Source organism: Bidens hawaiensis, unplaced genomic scaffold, assembly GCF_021521415.1.
Source record: "Bidens hawaiensis isolate Kalapana, Puna unplaced genomic scaffold, B.hawaiensis_p1.1 tig00001179_1, whole genome shotgun sequence".
Classification (NCBI taxonomy): domain Eukaryota; kingdom Viridiplantae; phylum Streptophyta; class Magnoliopsida; order Asterales; family Asteraceae; genus Bidens; species Bidens hawaiensis.
In genome coordinates this window covers 968,841-989,084 of record NW_027491068.1, presented here as the reverse complement: position 1 = coordinate 989,084, position 20,244 = coordinate 968,841, and the positions used below count along the sequence as shown (strand labels likewise).

The following is a 20,244-nucleotide window of genomic DNA, read 5'->3' as shown; positions in this document are numbered from 1 at the left end:
CGAACGGGACGAAAAACGGTGAAAAACGAGTTAAAACACGTTTTTCCGGCGAATCCGTGGTTTTCCGGCGGTGGCGCCGGAAAAGGTTGGTACGAGGTAAGCGATGTCAGGGAATGTTCTGACATTCCCTGACCTAACCCTAATTCGCTAAGGGTAACTAGCGAAGTAGGTGTGATTCGCCAGCCGATTCGCTAAGGAAAGATTAGCGAACTAGCATGTCATTCGTTAAGGAAATAAGGGCGAACTAGGCCATTCGCTAAGGCCATTCGCTAAGAGAGGGACGAATGAACCCCCTTCGTTATAGGGTTCATTCGTTGACCAGATCAGTTCGTTAAGGTCCAATTCGCTATAAGGACCAGTTCGTTAAGATGCCTAATTCGTTACAAAGGCAGATTCGCTATAATGGCTAATTCGTTATGAATTCCCCTTTCGTTAAGAACTGAGTGACGAATTAGAACTTTGAAAGAATGACAGAACAGTCCCTGGACTTAGAAAAGAATGATATAATTACAAAGTGACCCTTGGACTTTGATGATTCATGAAAGATGCCTTCAAGGGTTAATGTGTAGCGATTAACTAACCGGTAATAATCCAATGAAGTAAAACCAGCTTAAATACGTAAGATTAATTAAGTATACGATAGGAAGAGTTAGAGTCGTATTTAATATATGTATGATTATACAGTTAGTCGTGCTCAGCTCAGGAAAGGATTAACTATAAACGATGAACGCAACCGCCTTGAGGTGAGTTTCTAGCCCCACTTCCTTGTTATGTTTTCGGGGCTGTGTGCATACTCGATGTGATAGTTAATACACTTATCTTAAGTGGTAAGTGTATGCCTTGTATGATTTATGTACGATGATTGTTTGACGGTGCGTGAACGATCTTCGGATATTGTATGTACCGTCAGGTGGTAGTTAAGATATGATTGATAAGTATGATGAAAGATATGATGTATGTATGAATATATGATGTATGCATAATGTATGTATGTTATGATGATGGTACGTGAACGCTCTTCGGAGATTGCACGTATTGTCAAGGAAAGTATGTATGAACATGTACGGTACAGTTACACGAAACAAAGGGACCAGACCCTAATAATATCTGTGATGGTAGGGACCAGACCCTAATAATATCTGTGATAGTAGGGACCAGACCCTAATAATATCTGTGATGTTGGGGACCAGACCCTTTATAATATCTGTGATGTTAGGGACCAGACCCTTATAATATCTGTGAGGTTATAGAGCGGAAGGCTCTTTAAATAGAACGGATAGTTATGTATGAAAAGTAATTATGAATAATGTACACCCCTTCGGGCACGTGTGCAAGTATGAGAACAGATTGTATGTTGTATGATTAACTAGAACTCACTCAGCGTAGCTGACTTTTAGTATGCACGCAGGTGAGTAGATTGAGGCTGCTTGCATAAGAGGAAGCACATGGCATGGACTTGAAGAAGCTGGCATCTCAAGAAATGTTAGGTTATTCTAAAGACAATGTTTTATGTTTTAAATGATTTGAATGCCCATTAAGACAACAAAGTATGGTTTTGTAATATGATGGTTTGAATGTTTTAAGATTCCGCGAATGTTTTTATTAACTCTGATATTATGAATTGTGTTTATGAGTAAATCCAATGTCCAAATATGAGGCACCGGTAACGGGGCCTTACATTGCGCTCAATACATTTGTTGTTATGAGTGGAAAAGGGCCTCATTATCCGAGTACGTACAATCCCAACTGGAAAGGACCTTACTTGCGCTTATCTGAGTACGCTAGTGCACAATCCCAGTTGGAAAGGACCTTACTTGCTCATTTACACTTGTTCATGGAATTGTATAATTTTTATGTACGTATATCAAAACTTGTGTGAACTTGCCAACTATTCATTTAGTTGACTTTATTTTATATATATGTTACAGGTATAAGGATTAGAGGATGAAACAGAGAAGAAACTAGAACTTAGGTTATATTAATAAATGGACAAGTTGTTAATTGTTCTTGTATTTTCTTGTATTTCTTGTTACAAACTTGTGTACTTGATGTTTAAATTAATTAATGATAATATTGTCACTTAATAGTGTCACGTGTGTTTTAGGCAATCTGTACGTCACACTCAGGCGTTTCCGCTTTAGCCGGGGTGTTACACTTGTCCCCAGTTTGTTGGGTTTAATCCCAGTTAATATCATAAGTTCTTTGCATCAGGTATCCTAAGTTCGATTACAAGGATCACAGAAGGATCAACATCTATGGATTCAAGATCCTTAGTTTCTTTTTACAAGGATTACAAAAGGTTCAACGCTTATGGTAATTAGGTCTAGTTAGATCTTATGGTATGACTTCTACTTATTGATTTACATTTACTTGGCTCAAATCTTTATAAACTCTTTTATGTAAGGATTCAAGATCCTTAATTTATTTTTACAAGGATATTCTATCCTTAAAGCTTTATACTCAAGGATATTTCTTAAAACTGTCAACAAGACTAAAGCTATATCGAACATATTTTCAGAATAACAAATAACAAGCAAGTAGTCAAAAGTTTTAAGTTATTATTAATCATAAGTCATCTGGACTTACCAAAATTCTTAACCCGGATTCACCATGTGAAATATGGGCCATCCACCCGGGTTAAGCAAGTGTTACTAATTATTCATAAAGTGTAGGAAATAAAAACAGAGGCATCAAAGGTTTCATCCCCACAAACAGAGGATCCCTCCACCTTTGCTACCCCCGGAAATTGTCTTATGGATCATAGATCCTTTACCCTAATTACTATTGTCTATTACACACCATTATCAAATATCCTTAAAAACATCTCGTCTTTATCATTCTCATCACCCACATCCTTCGCACCACCGGTTCCCGCTTCACCTTCCTCTGCAGCCTTGTTCTTTTCACCATAATTCTCCTCTTCCTCTACCACTCCCAACCTAGCCAAAGACTTCTTCCATTCATCCACTTCCCAATTAGCCCTGTCAAAAAAAGGATTGTTCGCCTCAGACATGAACTATATCCTGGCTTGCAGAATCAGCTTTGCCGTAGAATTTTTTGCTTCATTATTCGCCTCCTTGATCCCATCCTTCATCTTCATTTCCGTGGCGAGAATTTGGGAGTCAACTTGTTTCTTCTCCTTTGTAAGCTTAGCAATCAGCTTGTCCTTTGTAGTAACAAGAGTTCTCATTCCTGACAAGGAATCCTCAAGATCTTTGATGATTGATCCATAGTAAGAGTGGAAACCTTGGGCACCCTACAAGTTGCAATTATGGGATCAACAACAAACTATCTAACAGGATTAGCGAAGCTGAATAAAGGATCCTTACTTGAGTAACCGCCTCACGAAGTTTTTTCTCAATCTCATGGACGTCTGCTTGGGGTTCTAGCAGTTTTCTCTTCTTTCCTGACTGAACCTTAGCTCTGGTAATCGCAGTGTGAGGTTCAGAAGCTTGATTAGATTTTGAAGATTCCTTCTTGACTGTCTTGGGAGAGATCAAATGATTGATATCATCAAGTGAGAATTAGGCAGCAGGCTTGTTGGCAGACTTAGGCATGTCTACAGAAACAACAAAACAGATAAGTTTTTATTTTTATTTACAAAATCAATATACTTATCTCTACAATTTTACTTACTTGACATACTACTATGAAGTGTGGCGCTTGACGGTTCAGTCTCTGACTCAGAATCAGGGATCCTGATTTTGAAAGTCTGGCTTGTAGGGCTCAAAGCAAGGAATGCAGCTACTCTCTTCTTAGTTCCTGGAAGCTCAGCCATTTTTGCAAAGTTCTCAACTGCAGAAAAGAAAAGCGAGTTAGTACAGAAGTTTCAACCTCTAAAAAGTGTCAAAATTACAATGATCCTACTCCGCCTAATCCATCTACTCGGAAGTGTATTCCCATTCGGAATCAAGTCCCTTCTAACGAAGAAATATTGGCTTCTCCATAAAAAGCCATTTTGGGTCACTTTGTCGAGAGGTATCGGTTGATGAGGCTTGGATTTGAACAGAAATCGGCTTGAACCGTGGGTGCACAAAGAATACAGGTACGAGAGCTCGAAAAGTCCAAAGTCTAGGTCGTGGTCAACTATGATTTCCTCAAAGGTCAACAGGGCTCGCCAGATCATGGGCATAGCTTGGATATAGCTAATGCCGGTGAGGGTGAAGAACCGTTGGGTAAATTCTGGAAACGGGTATGAGTAGCCGAATAAGAAAGGGCAGGCCGGAAAGCAAACCCACACTTTTGATGATATGTCGCTTGGGGTAGAAGAGTCATACGGTCTGAATATGGTTCCGGAAGGGAACAAGGATGCTATTTTATCTATCTCAGGGTTGGTGAATTTACAAGTCTCCGACGTGGGGTCCTGTAATAAACCTTGATTCTTCATATCATCGTCGTCCATATGGCTGGACGAATTCGAGAAACAACTGTTGGTTGAAATCAGATGACAAATAATGCAAAATAAAGAGAGATAAAAAAGAAAGGATTACCTGATATGGAGAGGATTGTAGATGAAAAGGTTTCGGAATGAAGAGAATAAGAAGGAAACCGGGTTTTATCTTGATCCCTAGCTCGTTAATTATTTATAATTTTAATCCCTATTTGAATATTTTTATCTGTTTTTACAGGAAGTTTGAATTCAAAGGCAAAATGATAGCTGTGATCTTATCACAACCGCCATTTTTGGGGCAATTGTTAGGGCACGGAAATTTGACACTATGGATACGTTATCCTGGCAAATGTTCTTGGATCAATTATCCTTAGTCAGATCCTAGCAGGATCAAGGATCCTTAGTACATATTATTTACTAAAGATTGTTTCTCATGTGTAGTCTTGTATTTAGTATGTGTAACGGCTATAAGACGTGGCCTACCTAAGATTTCGATACAAGTCTCCTTCAGCACGTGGTCAAAAGTGAGGACTAAGCTAGTGGGAGAAGTGGCGGATAAATAGGAGATTAGTTAGTAGTTATTTTTCTATATAAACGAGATTATGATCAGCTAGTTCACAACTGAACACTGGTACTTCACACATACCAGAGAACTCTCTCTATAGTAGCACACACACATAGATTTCATTGTTATACTGATCATATTCTCCAAACCTTGTATCCTCATTTTCATATTAATAAAGTGGTGATAGACGATTTGCCATCACCCGGGGTTTTTATGCCGGCGATCCGAACAAGATCATGGGCTTTTCCTGGCAACAAATTTTTGTGTTTGTGTTTGTGTTTGTAATCATTACCTAATCGTTATTAAAATCATAGCACTAGACCTCACCTTACAAATTTGGTTACTTGATCCTTGGCTGATTTTTACCAAAACACAAACAACTGCATATATATTATTCAACACTATCTCACATATCAAAATACATACTGTTGCACATATGCATTATAAAAAAGTCGATGTATTGCATATATGCATTACAACCGAGTTTTTTTTAATTTTTTTAAATTTTATATTTTTTGTGGTGAAGAATAATAACATATAAGAAGGATGAAAGAAAAAAAATTTAAAAATATTTTTTTAATTAAATTAAAAATACATTTTTACTAGTTCTCTAGTTCTCTCTCTAAGGAGTTCTCTCTTGAATTTTTCCATATATATATATATATATATATATATATATATATATATTCACACACAGTGGCGGACATATGGTATGGGCAGTGGTAACCCGGGTTACCCCTCAACTTCCATTCCGTAGTGTAAAAAAAATTTTATTTTCGTCGTTTTATATACCGGGTTACCTATTAACGAAAACTGGGTTACCCCTCAAAGATTTTGATAAGCCCACACATTAGATAAAAGCAAATACAACTTAAATAAAATAAAACCAAAAAAATAATATAATAAAACAATTACCACTCCCAGCCTCCCACCATATCCAGACGACCAGAGTCACCAGACCAAACAATCAACCATCACCGATCACTCTAGCCACCACGCCGTCGGCCCCTTCTTCAGCCACCACCGCTGTCTGCCGGCCCTTTCTCCAGTCACCACCACTGTTCGCCGACCCCTTCTTCAAAGGTATTGTTCTTGTTTGTTTTTTATTTTATTTTAGGGTTTATATAGTTATATGGAAAAGAGATGAAATTGGACTTTAGATTAGGGTTTGGTTGTTAGTTTTAGTTATTGTCTTTGTTTACAATTAAGATTTTAACTCTTACTTTCTTATATAATTAGGCCATTAGGGTATTTGGAACTTTGAAGATGAAACCACATCCTAAGCAAGCTCTTATTGGCAAATTTTTTAAAAGAAAATTTCAAGAATTTGATGACGTTGATGGAAGTCCAAATATTGGTAATTATGTGCAAGAACAAGATGATGATGATGATAATATTGGTCTAAACATTCCTTCGACTTCAAGTCCTTCAATCCCACATACAATTGATTTGAATGACCTTCATTCAGATCCCTTTGATAGGCCACCTATTGCTAGTTATCACCCTAATCAAAGAGATGACATAAGACGACATTATCATGTTAAAAAGGCTGTTCAACCACGAAATCATAACTTTCCGTTCAAAGCCTATAATGGTAAGCCGAGACGTTTTAATGTAGAATGGTTTGATAAATATCCGTGGTTAGAGTATAGCATAAAAGTAGACAAAGCATATTGCTTATGTTGCTACTTGTTTAAAGAAACTGTTGGTAATCAAGGTGGAAGAGATACTTTTTCAACTGAAGGCTTTTGTAATTGGAGTAAACCAGGTGCTTTAAAAGAACATGTTGGGAAGGTTGACAGCTATCATAATAAGGCGATGCAAAAATCTGACAATCTCTTGAACCAAAAACAATCCATTAATGAGAAATTCAACAAGCAAAGTAAAGAAGAAAGGATTGGAAATCGGTTTCGATCAATGGGTTCGGTTCGTAGTACCAGATTCTTGTTAGAAAATTCTTTATCATTCCGTGGTCATGATGAATCGGAGGACTCTTTTTCTAAAGGTTTTTTTCTTTCAGTTTTAAAGTTGATTAGTGAAAATAACCCGGATATTGGTAAGTACACATTAGGGAATGCAAAAAAGAATAACAAGTTGACATCTCCATCGATACAAAAAGAGATTATCGAATTCTTTGCAAAAGAAGTAACCAAAATGATTTGCGAAGAAATTAAAGACAATGTTTTTGGGTTGTTAGTAGATGAGTTTAGTGACGTATCTTTAAAGGAACAAATGGCTGTAGTCGTGAGGTATGTTGATAAACTTGGAGTTGTTAAAAAGAGTTTTATTGGAGTTGCTCATGTGAAAGACACATGTTCCTCAACTCTTAAACAAGCCATTGTTTCTTTTTTAGCAAGTAACCAATTGAGCATGGATCAAGTAAGTAATAAGTTTCATACTTTTATTACAAAAACTTTAACAAAGATTATTTGATTTATCTTATATTATCTTTTTGTTAAAACAGGTTAGAGGTCAAGGTTATGATGGTGCAAGCAATATGCGTGGAGAGTTTAATGGGCTAAAAGCTTTGTTTTTGAATGATAACCCATCAGCACATTACATACATTGCTTTGCTCATCAACTTCAGTTGGTGATTGTGGCCGTTGCAAAAAAACATACCGGTGTTAAAACTTTTTATGAATACCTTGCTATGATTGTTAACACGGTTTCTGCTTCTTGCAAACGAAAAGATATGATACGCGAGGCAAAAAAAAGAAAGAGTAGAAAAGAAATTCAAAAAGGTGAAATTAAGACCGGAAAAGGATTAAACCAAGAGGTTTCCCTTGTACGAGCTGGAGATACACGATGGGGTTCTCATCATAGAACAATCATAAGTTTGCTTATATTATTTCCGGAAGTTGTTGACGTGCTTCATTATATTCAAAAAGAAGGAGATGCCACTGAACAACAAACCCAATCAAAAGGTATTTTATCATATTTCAAAAAACTTGACTTTTTTTATGCACTTGATGGAAGATGTTTTAGGCCACACAAATGTACTTTCAAAACATCTTCAAAAAAAAAGTCAAGATTTATTAGAAGCGTCTAAGTTGATAAATGAAACAAAACGAGCATTGAATGATTTAAGGCAAAACGGGTTTGCTTCAATGTTGGAAAAAGTAACATCTTTTTCTGTAAAAAAACAACATCAAGATGTTAGATATGATAGAAACGTATGGTAAGGCTAGAAACCAAAAGAATGTCATTACTAATCGACATCATTTTGAAGTTGACATTTTTAATACGGTTTTGGATATGCAAATCCAAGAATTTGGAAATCGATTCAATGAGGTAACAACTACTTTGCTAGAAAACATGTCGGGTTTAAATCCTTGTGACCGGTTTTCTAAGTTTGACACGTCTAAGATAATTGCATTTTCTGATGTAACATCCCGAAAATTCCAAAATAATATTAATTATATTACTTAATAATAGAGGGAAAGTTACTCGGGTTATCAGGAAATAAATAATAGAATAGGAGTTGGTATGGGTCGGGCTAGTGTTGGGTAATGGATGTGGGTTGTGGACTTGGATTAATTAAGATGGGTTAAATGAGAATGGGCCTTAGGTCCATGGGATCTCAGGGATATAAATACCCTAACACCCCAAAATATCTTCATTCTATCTTTATCCAAGCACACTCCACACAAACATACACTAACTTCGCCGGAACCGGGCCGAGCCAAGGGAAGAATCGGACTGATCCGAGAGTGAGAGAGGGCGATTAGTTGCGTTAACAAGTTAAAGGAGATCCAAACAAGCCCAAAAAGGTATGATTCTTGACCTTTAAGGTTTAAAGATCCAAGCTTTTTAGTGTTTAAGTGACCAGAAATGGTCGGGAAGCGTAGTGGGTGATATTGAACCATAGCGGGGGTGTTAAAATCGCTCGAAATGTTGGACAGAAACCAAACAGCAGGCTGTCTGGGCAACTTCGCCTTCATCTGGGCAACTTCGCCTTCATCTGGGCAACTTCGCCTTCAAGCGATGAACTTTGCCTGCAAGCTAAGTTCGCCTGATGAACTTCGCCTGCAAGCTAAGTTCGCCTGATGACAAGTTCGCCTGAGGTTTAACTTCGCCTAAAGCTAAGTTCGCCTGAGGTTTAACTTCGCCTAAAGCTAAGTTCGCCTGAGGTTTAACTTCGCCTAAAGCTAAGTTCGCCTGAGGTTTAACTTCGCCTGATGGCTAGTTCGCCTGAGGTTTAACTTCGCCTAAAGCCAAGTTCGTTTAGAAAATAAATTAAAAATCTAATGAAAAATGTGTTAAGACAGTTAATGGAAATAAAATTTTTCCAAGCTGACCTGGCAGCTCGACCCCAGCCAGGGGCTCTGCCCCTTGGACCCTGCTAGGGGCTGCCGCCCCTAGACCCCGCTGCCAGGGGCGCTGCCCCCGGACCCCCGTTCGTTGTGGGTTATATGATGATAGAAATACATTATGAGAAGTGATAGTTAATTGATACGTGTAACTTGTTCAGTCAGCCGAGCTCAGTTAAAGAAGGGATTTACAGCTATCAGAAAAAGAGGCAGAGTTCTGGTGAGTTCTAGCCCCATTTATGTGTTACGTTTTCGGGGCTGTGTGCATACTCAATATGTTTGTTAATACACTTATCCTAAGAGATAAGTGTATGCCTTATATGGATAATGTGAAATATATGAATGATCGCTTGATGGTACGTGAACGATCTTCGGATATTGCACGTATCGTCAAGGGAAGTGACTAGCTCCTTACATGGATATTAAATAATAAAGTATAGTGTTCCTTTTATGGAAGGTATAGTGTTCCTTTTATGGAAGGTATAGTGTTCCTTTTATGGATAGTAAAGTGTTCCTTCTATGGATAGTATAGTGTTCCTCCTATGGAAATTATATATGGTAGGGTAATGGTAATGGTTCTTTTAATAGATATTACGTGACGATCCTCCTATGGATATTTATACAAGGTTAAGGTAGTAATATGTGTCTTCGGATACGGGAAGTAATATATGGGAATAGATTGTATGTTGCCTGATTAACTAGAACTCACTCAGCGTAGCTGACTTTTAGTATGCACGCAGGTGAGCCGATTATAGAGCTAGCAAGAGGATGACGCATGGCATGGATTGAACGGCTGGCATCTGAAGAAAGAAGTAAAAATGTTTGAATATAAAGTTTTGTTTTATGGTAACAAAGAAAAGATTTAATGTTTTGTAACAAATGATTAATGTTTTATATTCCGCGAAAAGTTTTAATAAACTCTGATTTGAAGGACTGTGTTTATGAGTAAATCCGACGTTAAAGTAGGGCTACCGGGTTCGGGGCTTTACATCTGAGATGTATGAGAAAGATTTTACTACAAAAGAAAGAGGGTGTCTTTTGGGTGAGCTTAATGTCTTCTATCACTCTGTAAAAGAAGATGAAAGATTTGCAAAACTGGATGGAATAAGTGATCTTGCTCGTCTAATGGTGGAAACCGAAAACATCTTTCTTTTCCTTTGGTATATCGGATATTGAAGCTAGCGTTGGTTTTACCGGTTGCAACCGCAACCGTTGAAAGATGTTTTTCTAAATTGAAGCTTATCAAGACGGATTTACGCAATCGAATGGGTGATGATTATCTGAACAATGCTCTAATTTGTGCGGTCGAAAGAGAAACATTTAATAAAGTAACGGAAGACGATGTAATGGCCCGATTTCAAGTTATTAAATGCCGAAGATGAGAGATCACCTATTAGGTAGGTGTGTTAACTTTATTTGTTATTGTCTTTTTTTTTTTACATGAATGTATGATGAAAACAAAAAATTTTAGGTTACCCCTGGAATTTAGTTCTAGATCCGCCACTGCTTAGAATAGGAGTGATGACCTTATACATACTCAGCTACTCACCATATTTTAGATCTCTCATTGTTTTCTAATCCCAAGCGGTTTTTAAACTCTCTCCAACCTCTGAAGAAAATTATCATGAAGATGAAGATGAAGATGAAGAAGATTAAGTTAGGAATAATAACAATTTGAACGGACAAGATAAAAAACACAAAAAAACCGTCTGGAGATACTGCTTTTTACAAAATGATTTAACTTGGAAATATGGACGAAAACCCCGAGATTTTTATAAATTTCGTCGGGTGTGTCAGAAACTTTACAAGTGTCAAGTTATGATTGGTTGAAAAATTTCGTCAGTTATAATACCAAAGTGTCGGCTCAGTACAAGTTTCATGGGTTATTTTAAGAATCTGATTTCTTTTAGAATCTTTTTCTTTTCTCTCTCTTTCTTCGAGTCATTTTGGGAATTTTCACAAATCTTTTTATTATTTTATGACTAAACAAATAAAGGCAATATTTACTGAAGTGCGTGTTACGGAATACGGATCTTGAAAATATCCGAAGTAATCAAATAAAACTAAAAGTGCTTCATAAAGCGCAAATATCCTGACTCATGCTGTCCCCCACTCTTATCCAATATATTATCCTCCACTATATATCGACACTCAACACCACACATTCTCAAAACAACAAAACAATGAACTCCATATCCTTTCTTTCCACCAATCATCCAATCTTAAATTCATCAAATAAACCACTAAACATTTCTTCTCAAATTTCATTCAAGTTCAACATCTTCACTCATGTTAACATATCTCATAATAATTCTACCCGACCACGTAATATTAATATAACCACCAAAGCCCTGGAGAATGAGACCTTGTATGACCTACTAGGTATTTCTGAGCATGGAACACTCTCCGAGATCAAACACGCGTATAAAAAAATGGCCTTAAAGTACCATCCTGACGTGTCTCCTCCAGACAGGTTGGAGGAGTACACCGTCAGGTTTATTCGGGTACAAGAAGCCTATGAGACCTTATCCGACCCGGAAGCTAGGTCCATGTACGATTCGGGTAAGAGAGAAACCCGGTTTGACCCGAGGGCCGATGATAAGAAACGTTGGAAGGAGACGTGGACGGGGCAAATATCGGGGCTCCATAGGCGGAAAATGGTGAACTCGAATAGAGTGGATCGGGCTAAGCGGATGTCGTGGGCAGCCCGGATCCGGAAGCAACGAAGCGAGTCATGTGTTAATGGGTCGGAACAGGCTCAATAAGCTAATCTTAATTCTTTCACTATGTGGTTACTCATGCATATTATTTCTTTCAAGACTTAATTAGTTTTTAATGTTTAGCATGTGAGTATAATTCGCAAGTGTTTTCGAGATATATTTGATTCAGTCACTATAGTTATGAAAATAAATATTCGTTATGATAAATGTTTGTAAACTTATTAATCATATTTTATGTTTAAATAATATCAATGTAGTTTTTAAAAGACTTTATTTTGACAGCACAGTCGGTTAGCTGTTTGCCTTTCACATGTAACGGTCATATTTAACTCGAATAGGATTAATTTAACATTACTTTTACCTGTATAAGTAGGGTTGTAAATAAACCGAACTGAATGAGACATTGTTTGTGCTCTCACGACTACAATTAAATGAACCCGGCCTCTATTCATGCTTTTACGTTAAGCTTATTGAACAGAATTGTTCATGTACGTCACTTATAAAACGGCCGAACATAAATAAACTTCATGCCAATACATTTACGACCCTAAGTATTGCATTATTCAGAAAGTGTTTAAATGACTTGTAAAAATAATAGAAAATGACTTTCAAAACAAATTCAATTGGTACAGATATTTTGTAGACTACAATAGTGAAAGGTTCAACTGACCATGACATATATTGTCTCTGATATCCACTTTAATAATTTAAACTATGCCACTTGGATATGTGGCATCAAGTTTGATATCTTTATCATTAACAATAACAAGTTAAGAACCACATTAAGTATTTGATTTGATTAAAACCGATATGAAAAATATATATACCTAATTTAGGATGTCAACTAAATAGTCGTTTTTTACGGATATATATAAAAATAATAATTCAGTGAATATATTAAATGCATAAAATATCTTCATTTTTAATGGCAACTTTCTTAGTATATGTTGATCAACGTTATAGCCAATATTTTCAGACCCGGCCCGGATATCGACCCGAACACTTTACCGGGTCAAAGGTCGGACTGACCCGGGAGGGCGGACCGGTGTTTGACACGGATAACGTAATAAATAATATATTTATTTTTATACATAATATAATTGATGATGATAGATTATTTAGTGTTCGTTGAAATTTTAAAGGATTAAACATGTAAAGTGAAGATACGAATGGGCTAAAATGATATTTATATTATTATGAAGAAACAAAATTGGTGACATTGTTGGAGATGGACATTGACCATTTGACCCCCCCCCCCCCCCCCTCTCTCTGTCTCTCTCTGAATTATATCTCCTTCATCTCTCCAACCCTAAAATGGGATAACTCACATAGCCGCAATAGAACTCGCTCACATCCATCATTGTACACGACCAATAATGATAATAACAACCTTAGATCTGGAATTATTAAAGCTTCAACATCTTCTTTTTCTTCCATTTTTGTTCCCAATTAACAGATCTGGGCATGATAATGAATTGAAGACTTTAAGAGAGCGATGATGATAAGCAGATGGGGATGAAGCCGAGATTTAGGGTTTGAGTTTGATAGATTATATTTTTTTGGAGATTTACCGGTTCACCCGTCGGTCCACCGGGTCCGGCCCGACCACTAACCGTCAAAATCGCCCGGTTTTTAGAAAGCAGGCTAACTATTACAGACCGGACCGGTATGCTTACCGGGTCCCGATCCTACCGGTCGAACCGATCGGTCTGGTCCGGGTTTCAAAACACTGTTCACAACAGCATGTCGATCTTCATCTTTATAATTATATTAATAAAACTATATTTTCTCTTTTTTTCTCAATTAAATAATATTTTTTTATACTTTATCATTACATTTTCTCTCTCATTCACTCACAACCACTTTCAAAAATATTAAAAAAATATAGAGAGTGAAAAATGTTTCTCCAAATTTACTCACTAAGAACATTCCCAACAGCTTCTCTAAATTTTTTGTGAGAGAAATTTTTAAAAAATTTTAGAGGATTGTAAGTGTTTGTGAGTGGAGGAGATAGAAATTTTAAAGATATGGGTAAATTTTGAGTAATTTGGAGGAACACTGTTCATTCTCTATTTATTTTTTTACATATTTGAAAGTTGTTGTGAGTGGAGGAGAGAAAAAAAATGATAAAGAGATTAAAAATATTATTTAATTGTATACGATAAAGAAAATGTAGTGTTTTTAGTGTAATTATAGAGATAGAGTTAGAGAAGCTGTTGGGAATTCTCAAACAAAAGTTTCTCTATATCCTCAACTCATAACCACTTACAACTACTCTATATAATATAGAGAAGTGACTCACAAAAAAAAATATAGAGGACCTGATAAGAATGCTCTAGTTGAGTCTGTTGACCATGTTTTACTTCCTGTTTTGTAGCCTTGGGGTATGTTCGGCAAAACTAGCTGCTAGCTGTAGCTGAAAGCTAGTGGCTTGAAACTGGAACATGGTGGTTGTAGCTAGTAGCTGAAGCTTTTTAAATATATTTAGATGTTTGGGAGAGTAGCTGGAGCATTTAATAAAATGCATAAAATTACTAAAATGAGCATAACTGTAACGATTCCGGCAAATTCAGGTATACCCTAGCCGGAATATACTATTTACGTGTTATTCAATACTGAATATATGAATTATAATGTGTTTATACGAGTATATAAGATTCACAGTACGAATTATACTCGAATATACAGCTAGTCGTATTGAAATTACGATTAATCGATGAACGGTTATTGAAACCCGAACTAATCGGGGATTACATTATAAACGAAATATATAATGTTTAGTGATGTGTACGAAGTATTAAAGCTTCGGAATAAGTGAATTATAGCACAGAAAAAGGATTTCGATTTATTAGTACGTCGGTACGATAAACGAAACCTTTAACATCAAACCAAGCAAGAGAAGATCGATCAAGCCGAAAAAGATGCACATTTACCGACAATATTATGTGTTAAGTCAATAAATGTCATGGTTTAAGTTTTTAAAGTTTTTAAATCGGTTTTATATAAATTTAAATTTTAAGCCGAAAAACGACCGTTTTGGCCTCGTTTTGAGCGGAATTAAACGTTTAACCGAAAAACGAACTGAACCAGATTATCCACAACATTATCCAGATTACACAATCCGAATGTGTGGCCAAGATTGAAGGTGTGGGCCCCACCCCACACCCATTAGGTTCCGATCGGATGAGGGTAACCCCCTCATCCCTTTCATTTTCTTTTTTCTAAAACCCAATCTCCCAAATTCTCTCCATCCTTCCAACATTCATCCAACCTCTCTTCGATTTATACCAAGAAACCGAGGTAAAGACCGGATTATAGTCGTGTTCATCTTCTTTTCTCGAGTCATTTACAAGAAAATGAGGTTTCAAATGAAAAATGGGTGAAAACCCGAGATGAAACCGATTCTTGCATGATCAAGTGATGTATACAAGTTATACAAGGGATCTTGGTCCAAGAAAGGAGTTAAAAGAGTCAAAAACGAATTTTTACGGTTAAAATCTTTGTTTTGATGTCTTAACCGAAACCATGAAAGAAATGGCTTGATTGTGGGTATAACTTGCTTGGTGTGGTGTTGTTGTGCTTGTAGGTGTTGTAGCTAGTTGCTAGCAAAGGCTAGAAAGCAAGATCTTTGCGATCTAAAGCTAGAAACACAAGGTAGTTCGGTTTTTCGTATGATTTGTAAGATTTGGACAGATTGTGGTAGACTTAGAGTTGAGTCATGAAATTTCACAGAGATGATCTACACATGAAAATATGAGATCTGTGAAATTTTGGTAATTTTTGGATAAAGGATGAATATTTGGTGAATTTAATGCTCGGTTTTGGCTAAAAATGGTGAAAAATATCTAAACATCATGAAAAATTCTGGAAAAATTCAGATAAGCTTTTTATAACATATAAAAGTCACACACAAAATTTCAGGTCCATTGGAGAAGTCTAAGTAGGCTTTTCGGTAAAACGAGATCTAGGGTTTTCTAGCTCGGTTTTGGTAAAAATAGCATGAAAAATGAGTTTCTGGTTCTGTAAAATTACTGGGAACTATGTGGATGGCAGGAGTCATCCCAGAAAAATTTGGGATTTTTCTAAGGTTGTTTGGTATTTTCGACATATTTGGTGTTTAAATGACGTTTAAAAATAGATAAATAAATGTTAAATATAAAAATTAATTCTGGAAATATTTTTATAAAATTCTTTACTGTCAAAAACTGATTTGTGCAAAATTTCAAGATCCGAGACTAAACGGATAATTATTTGTGCTAAACAGAACATAAAAACAAACTTTTAAAGCTTAAAACGCGTAAACCGGCAAGGTTCGCCTAAGCGAGCTGACTGGTGTATAAAAACCCTAAAAATGGACTATTTTCATGAAACTGAGTAAATCAAGTAAAAATAAGTCATCCGAAAGTAATTCGGATGATTTGGGTAATTTTACCCGATTTAGTCGTTTCCGGTATATTAAAGACGGAAACGGGCCCCGCGGCCAAACGGGGTGTCTAAACCGAGCTCTAATTTCACCACTTTAATTAAAATATCAATAACAACTATTTTCGGGTCGTATGTGGCCAAACTCATTTTTGAAAACATAAAGACGAATAACCGTGCTAGGCACGTAAAACGAGAAAACAAACTAATGGTAGTTTTGACTAAAAAACTCTAAGTGATATCACAATCTAAGTCCTAAGAAGTGTATCGGGGTTAACATTGTCCCCGGATCGTGTACGGTACTGGGTTAACAGTGTCCCCGGACGTATCGGTTAACACGAATTTAAGTTATATTAATAGAAATTGTGTAGTAACGACTTAGGGATCGTATTACAGATCCGAACAGGTAGCCGTGCCAGTATTACATCTCTGCTCACCAAAAAGGTGAGTTTCATACTGAACTGTTTTAAATATTTTCCCGGGGCGGAAAGCATGTTTTTTATCAAAGTGTTTAAGTAAATGCCGATCGCATGGAAATGAATGTATTTATATAATGTTTATTGTACGGGAATCGTACGGTAATGTATTAAGATGGTAATTGTCTGAGTTGCTAATATTGTAAGGCCCGAAACAGTGTTCTGGGTTAACAGTGTCCCAGAGGTTATTAAATGAATTTCTGGGTTAACAATGTCCCCAGAGGCTATTAAATGTATTTCTGGGTTAACAGTGTCCCCAGAGGTTATTAAATGTATTTCTGGGTTAACAATGTCCCTAGAGGTTATTAAATGTGTTTCTGGGTTAACAGTGTCCCCAGAGGTTATTAAATGTGTTTCTGGGTTAACAGAGTTTTCACTTGTAGGCTCAGCATAATTACATCATTAATTTATGATTATTAAAATGATTTGTCATGGTTTACTTAAATTAGTGAAACTCACCAACTATTCGTAGTTGACCCGTTTTCTTTACATGCTTTCTAGGTACACCCAAATTGGAATGAGTGATACGTGCTTGATGATGTGTGCTATTTTGTGGAAGATTAAGGATCTATATTTTGCATTAAATATGTTAATGTACTATCGGTAAAACTTATGTGATAACACCTAGATGGTAACGAAACTCGGAACAATTTAATTCGTTTAAATTAATGTAGTGGTGTTTTCTTTATAAGCAATGCTGTTGATATCAGATGTGTCTGTTGCATCCCGTGTACGTTTCCGCTGCGGTTACGGGGTGTTACAGAACTTGGTATCAGAGCCATTGGTTATAAAGAATTAGGATATCTTTAAAAGATACCTAAAATATAACCAGTAGCTCAAGTGTTATAGAATCTGAATATCAACTAATAATTTATTGTGACGAAGTCTGGATGAACTTGGATGGACAAGTGAGTTATTATGGTCCGGAACATAATAACAGACTTGTCCGCACGAGGGAATTCAGGGGAAGTCACGGGGGACTTTAATAGGTAAAATTGGCAACATATGTGCAAATATATGATAATATTGTGTGTGGTCAAGTTGTATAAGTAATTGCATATTAATTTGATTACGATTTACACTATGGAAAGAACTATATGTTTGTTAACTTGTGTGCAGGTTAGAATGTCAAGAACACCTAGTGTATCGATGGAGGAGGACCCGGAGGAAGTCAGCTCCGGGAACTCTGGGAGCCTCCCCGTATCATCCAGCTTTGAGCCTAGCGAGGCTAGTGTTAGGAGCTCTAGCCAGTCCTCCCCTGCCAGGATTGCTAGATCTCCTACCCCACCCGCACCACAGGCCGTCCCTATCCCTCCAGGATTCGGACCTCGCCTCACGGCGAGGATCAGCGTTCCGCAGGTCCCACCTACCTCGCCCCCACCCAGACCTGCTACCCGCAGGGGCGAGTCCTCCCGCTCCCAGCCCGAGCTTGTGACTCCACCTGTGTGGGGTCTCCCTAGGCAGGAGAGGGACGCGGCGGCGTGGCTACGAGTTCTCACCGAACAGGTGAATGAGCACTCCGCCGCCTTGACGGTGGGGGTACAGAGGCGGATGTACCTAGGGGACTGCATACTGGACCACCAGTATGCGATTTCGCAGCTGAAGAGGGAGTGCTCATACTCCCAGTGGATGATCGGCCGGATGGAGACGCGGATCCGGGTTATGCTGGCTGTGATGGTAGTGTTGGTGGCGGTGTTGGTGGGTTTGGTATACCACCGTGTTTTGTTGTGTTAGGATGGGAGTAGACAGGGACCGCTTTTTGATACTCTGTGTAAGCAGTTAGTGGTGATGCTAACATAGAGTGAATCTTGGGTAGTTATAATACAACCACTGGCCCTTAGGGGGGGTCTCTTTTGGGGTATATCGTTATAGATACTTTTGGGTATCATTCAAGCACTGACCCATAGTGGGTTATGTCGAGATGATGCCGACATAGGCCCTATGTAGGAAAACTTAACTTATGTAATGATGACAGGAAAGTATGTGAACTGACATGGATGTAATATGTACTAATGTTTATTAATGAATGGAATGTTTGTTGTGTTTTATGATTGGAATTTGTATTAATTATATATATTTTCTTGATGTTGTGTAGAATGGCATCAAAACGTTCAGCCCAATTGTCGGAAGTGGACGTGAGCCGTTTGATTGCTCAACAGTTAGAGGCGGCGATACCGGATATAGTATCGCGCATCGCCGCCAGTATTAACAATTCGACCAATCCAGCCCCTCCGAGCAATCAAACGACCACCAATAATGACGGGGAACAAAATGTTAATCCTCCACAGAATGATAACACGATTCCGAGTAATGACGCACCGCCTAGGGTGGTCGTTACAGACAGTAATGGACCCATACCTACGGTAGAGACGAACCGTACTGAACCGATTCGTGCATCCAGGGGATGTTCGATCAAAGACTTTATGTTGTGCAAACCTCTAGAGTTTAGCGGGTCTGAAGGACCAAATGGGTTGGTTAAGTGGATGGAGAAAATAGAATCCGTTGTGAATATCAGCAACTGCCCCGAGGATTGTGTTGTTAAGTATGCTACCTGCACATTCACGGACCATGCCTTGACATGGTGGAACACGATAGTGCAGACCCGGGGTCAGACTGCGACAAACCGCATGACCTGGACAGAGCTCAAGGCTCTTGTACTGGAACATTTCTGCCCGAAAAACGAATTGCAAAAATTAGAAAATGAATTGTGGAACCTGGAGATGCAGGGGGCAGACCATTTGGGTTATACGAACCGGTTTAATGAGTTGTCGCGATTGGTACCATGGTTGGTCACCCCAGAATCGAAGAGGGTTGAGCGTTATATTTGGGGGCTAACTCCAGTTGTAAGGAGTATAGTCAATTCTGGGGGACACCAGACGTATGAGGGTGCGGTGACGCAAGCTGGTATCGTCACGTATGATTTCGTAAGGAGCGGGCCACTGAAGGTGGCGGGAGAGTCCGCTGGGGGAAAGCGGAGTACACATGACCATAGGATCCAGGAAAAGCAGTAAGGTAAACGTGCTAGGCCCACTGCCCAGAACTACGCCATGACTAGTTCAGGCGGAAGGCAAGAACCGCAGAAGGGAACGTTTCCTAAGTGTGGGAAATGCGGTTACCACCATGGTGGCATGTGCAAAGAAGTGGTGTGCCACCGGTGCGGCAGGATTGGGCACTACGCACCGAGTTGTAGGACAAACCTGAACAACTTGAACCGGCAACCGCAACCTATCCGTGCGCAGCCATTTAGGACCCAATCAACCCGACAACAAAACCCACAAGGAAATCAAGTGATGACCACCAGTCGTGCTTGCTTTGAATGCGGTGGCACAGATCACTTCAAGAGAAATTGTCCGAAGCTGAA

At 38.1% G+C, this 20,244-nt stretch overlaps 1 protein-coding gene and 1 pseudogene across 1 annotated transcript; both read left to right on the top strand.

Moving 5' to 3' along the window:
* Positions 1–4,495: 4,495 nt before the first annotated feature.
* Positions 4,496–8,137, top strand: LOC143561791 (uncharacterized). Its single transcript, XM_077049773.1, has 5 exons — positions 4,496–4,519; positions 4,629–4,631; positions 6,195–7,334; positions 7,420–7,879; positions 7,932–8,137. Exons 1-5 carry the CDS (start codon positions 4,496–4,498, stop codon positions 8,135–8,137), a joined length of 1,833 nt encoding a protein of 610 aa, XP_076905888.1.
* A 3,311-nt stretch (positions 8,138–11,448) lies between these two features.
* On the top strand, positions 11,449–12,167 carry LOC143562417 (chaperone protein dnaJ 20, chloroplastic pseudogene; annotated as a pseudogene).
* Positions 12,168–20,244: the final 8,077 nt, after the last annotated feature.